At 33.0% G+C, this 2,904-nt stretch overlaps 1 protein-coding gene across 1 annotated transcript in view; it reads right to left on the reverse strand.

Moving 5' to 3' along the window:
- LOC107576803 (mitogen-activated protein kinase 14B-like) overlaps positions 1-2,904 on the reverse strand; it is a 15,367-nt gene that overhangs the window by 1,693 nt on the left and 10,770 nt on the right. The window contains exon 2 of the mRNA XM_016262935.1: positions 240-369. Coding sequence (XP_016118421.1) covers positions 240-369 — 130 coding nt within the window. The remainder of the gene's footprint in view (positions 1-239; positions 370-2,904) is intronic.

Here is a 2,904-nt window from a genome sequence, read left to right on the forward strand (position 1 = left end):
CCTTTCCCTCATTAGCTCACAGACAACGATCAATAGTTTCATAACACACAGTGCTGGCAGAAGATGTGAGGATGCTCTAATAGTCATGAGAGAGGAAGTACAGGAAGTCACAGATTTTGAGGAAAAGAAAAGAGGTTCAGGTTCTGTGAGCACTTCAGAAATGCAGTACAAGCCTGTTAAAAGAGGATCTGTACTGCATATGTCAGTGAAAAAAAAAAAGAGCTGAAAACATCTCTTACATTCTCGTGTTTCATGTGTTTGAGGAGCCGCAGTTCTCTGTATGTGCGCTTGGCATGGATGATGGACTGGAACGGCCTGGACAGCTTCTTGACTGCGATCCTTAGGCCTGTCTTTGTGTCTAACGCGGGGCTGCGGAGAAAAAAAAAAAAAAACATGTTATGGATTCGATCAACACCGCAGAAGATTCACAAGCATTCCAAGGAAAAATTATACTGTAGGAACGTTTTGTTAAAGGAAACCTAGGAACATTCCTAAAAGGTTATGTTTGAAATGGTAAGATCATTGGAAATGGTATGTTTTCATACAGCAAACGTAAGAACAAGAATTCTCATATACTATTTTTTTTTATATGAAGTAGTTGGTTGTCAGGGCATTGGTATGAGGTTGCTAGGGCGTTCTGAGGATTTTTTTTTTGTCCATTTAACTGTCTAAAAGGTGCGAGTCCATAATAACTAATACCAGCGCTGACTACATTCAAATGCAAATCATTTTCTCACCCAGACTTCCCTTTGTAGATATAAATGTAGAAAAAAACTTTTTTTTATCAATATTGTGATTTCGATTTAAAACAAGATTTTGACAATATTTCCTTACACAAACACACTTTCATAAATGCGATGTTCTGCTTGCCCACATATCTGAAGTAGTTGCATTAGGGCTGCACAATTAATCGAATTTCTAATCGCAATTACAATTATGGATGCCAGAAGTACATAATCGTTCAAAGCGGCAATTAATCGGTCAAAGTCCACTTATGTTATTCTGCACGCTTATGATATGTTTTTTCTTTTTACATGTTATCTTAAGGGCTTTTCCATTGTTTTAGTTTTAGTATAACATTATAATACCATACATATTTTTTTACTTTTTTAGAATTTAAAGAAGAAACCAATCCGATGTATATTTGATATTTGAGGCTTAATACTATAGAAAAGCACTAAAGGTTTTTCAGTTCGAGTGTTTTCAGCTCGTTTATTTTCATATAAAAATACGGCATGCAGTTGCATCAAACAATGGTATAAACATCATTCAATGTAAATTGTGATAATCGTAATTAATAATCACAATTACAATTTCAAGTGAATAATCGACAATTATGATTTGTGTCATAATCGTGCAGCCCTAAGTTGCATAGTATTTCACATTTTAGACAGCAGTGAAATTTCACAATTCTTGATTCCAATTTCGATACCACAGCAAATACTAATATAAAGCTCACACATTATTAAACTGAAACCAGTTAGTAATAAAATAAGAACAACTAAACAAATTAGAAGTAATAACACAAATTAACAAATGAATAAAACAGTATTTCAGGTAGGTATAACAGTAGCATTTAGGTACAGAATATGAATAATCAAATGTAAAACAACATTGCATAGTCTTCACTGTATAAAATTAAATCTAATCCTTATTAAAGTTACAAAAGTTGTTCAGTCAAGTCTTTTGCGGTGTCTTCTGTGTGAAACGATACAGTCATCATTTACCATGGATTTACTGTAGTAACGCTAACTGCACCATGGTACTGTGGCAGAAATATGATATATTCTTATTGAATTTTACTATATTATTAATGTAGATGAATCAAATGTGTAATGTGAGGAATTAAAAGGAGTAATAGAATATAATTACAGTATTTTTTTTGATTACGCTTTTGTGCATTTATACTAAAAGTAGCCTATTTAGACTACTGTGTTTCATTCAAACCAAATAGAAATCATATAGTTATATTTTTACCATGGTATTGTGGTTTTAACCGTGGTTATCATGATCTAAAAGTATACTGCAATGGAAGACCAATGGTTAATTTTAATTAAACTCAAACAGTCAGACTAATTAAATTACAATGCATAAAAATGAGGTCGTTACAGTATTTACAGATGCTAGCCTACTGTTTTTGATAATGAACATAAACTTACATCTGCATCCTAACTCAAGCTACTGTCAAATGTGCATTTCTAAGAGCCAAAAAAGTAATATTATTAATTTTGCAAACTGTGCTGAAGATACGCGTCACAGACAAGCAACACAAACCTGTTTCTTGATTTGATATCAACAACATCACTCATTAGAACATGCAGAAACTAAGAAATACATTTTTCTACTAATATATTTATTTTGTTAAGGAAAAATGACTGGAAAAGTATAAAGAATTCAAAAGCGTGATGTGTTTGTCATGTTCAGACCGTAAAGAGTAGTTTAAAACCACAATTAATGGTGTGGTTTCTACAACTTTCACGTAAGAGCAAAAACCTGCCTTTAAACTTGAAAGAAATAAAGATTTGACATTTATCGTGATAATTAATGATATCGACAGATATGAAACATTTTTATCGTGATCATTTTTTTGGCCATATCGCCCAGCCCTAGGTTATGGTTAATGCATTTACATGCTTATATAATCAGAAAGTGACCATATTCTGATGTGAGCGCTCAGTGAAGAGCGTGAAATGATAATCAATGTAGCCAATCACAGACATATCTTTTGAGCGCGTGAACACAATGGCCAATCAGAGGTGTTTAAGAATCTGCTCAACAGAGCTCAAAATGCTAGCAGGAAATGCTGGTATCGTCACATTTTTAAAATTTTAGTACTGACTGGTATTAAAGTCGGTACTGTTGACAACCCTATTCTGATTAATATAGGAATATTCTTGCACAAAA

Source organism: Sinocyclocheilus grahami, unplaced genomic scaffold (assembly GCF_001515645.1).
Source record: "Sinocyclocheilus grahami isolate Dianchi unplaced genomic scaffold, SAMN03320097.WGS_v1.1 scaffold4366.1, whole genome shotgun sequence".
Classification (NCBI taxonomy): domain Eukaryota; kingdom Metazoa; phylum Chordata; class Actinopteri; order Cypriniformes; family Cyprinidae; genus Sinocyclocheilus; species Sinocyclocheilus grahami.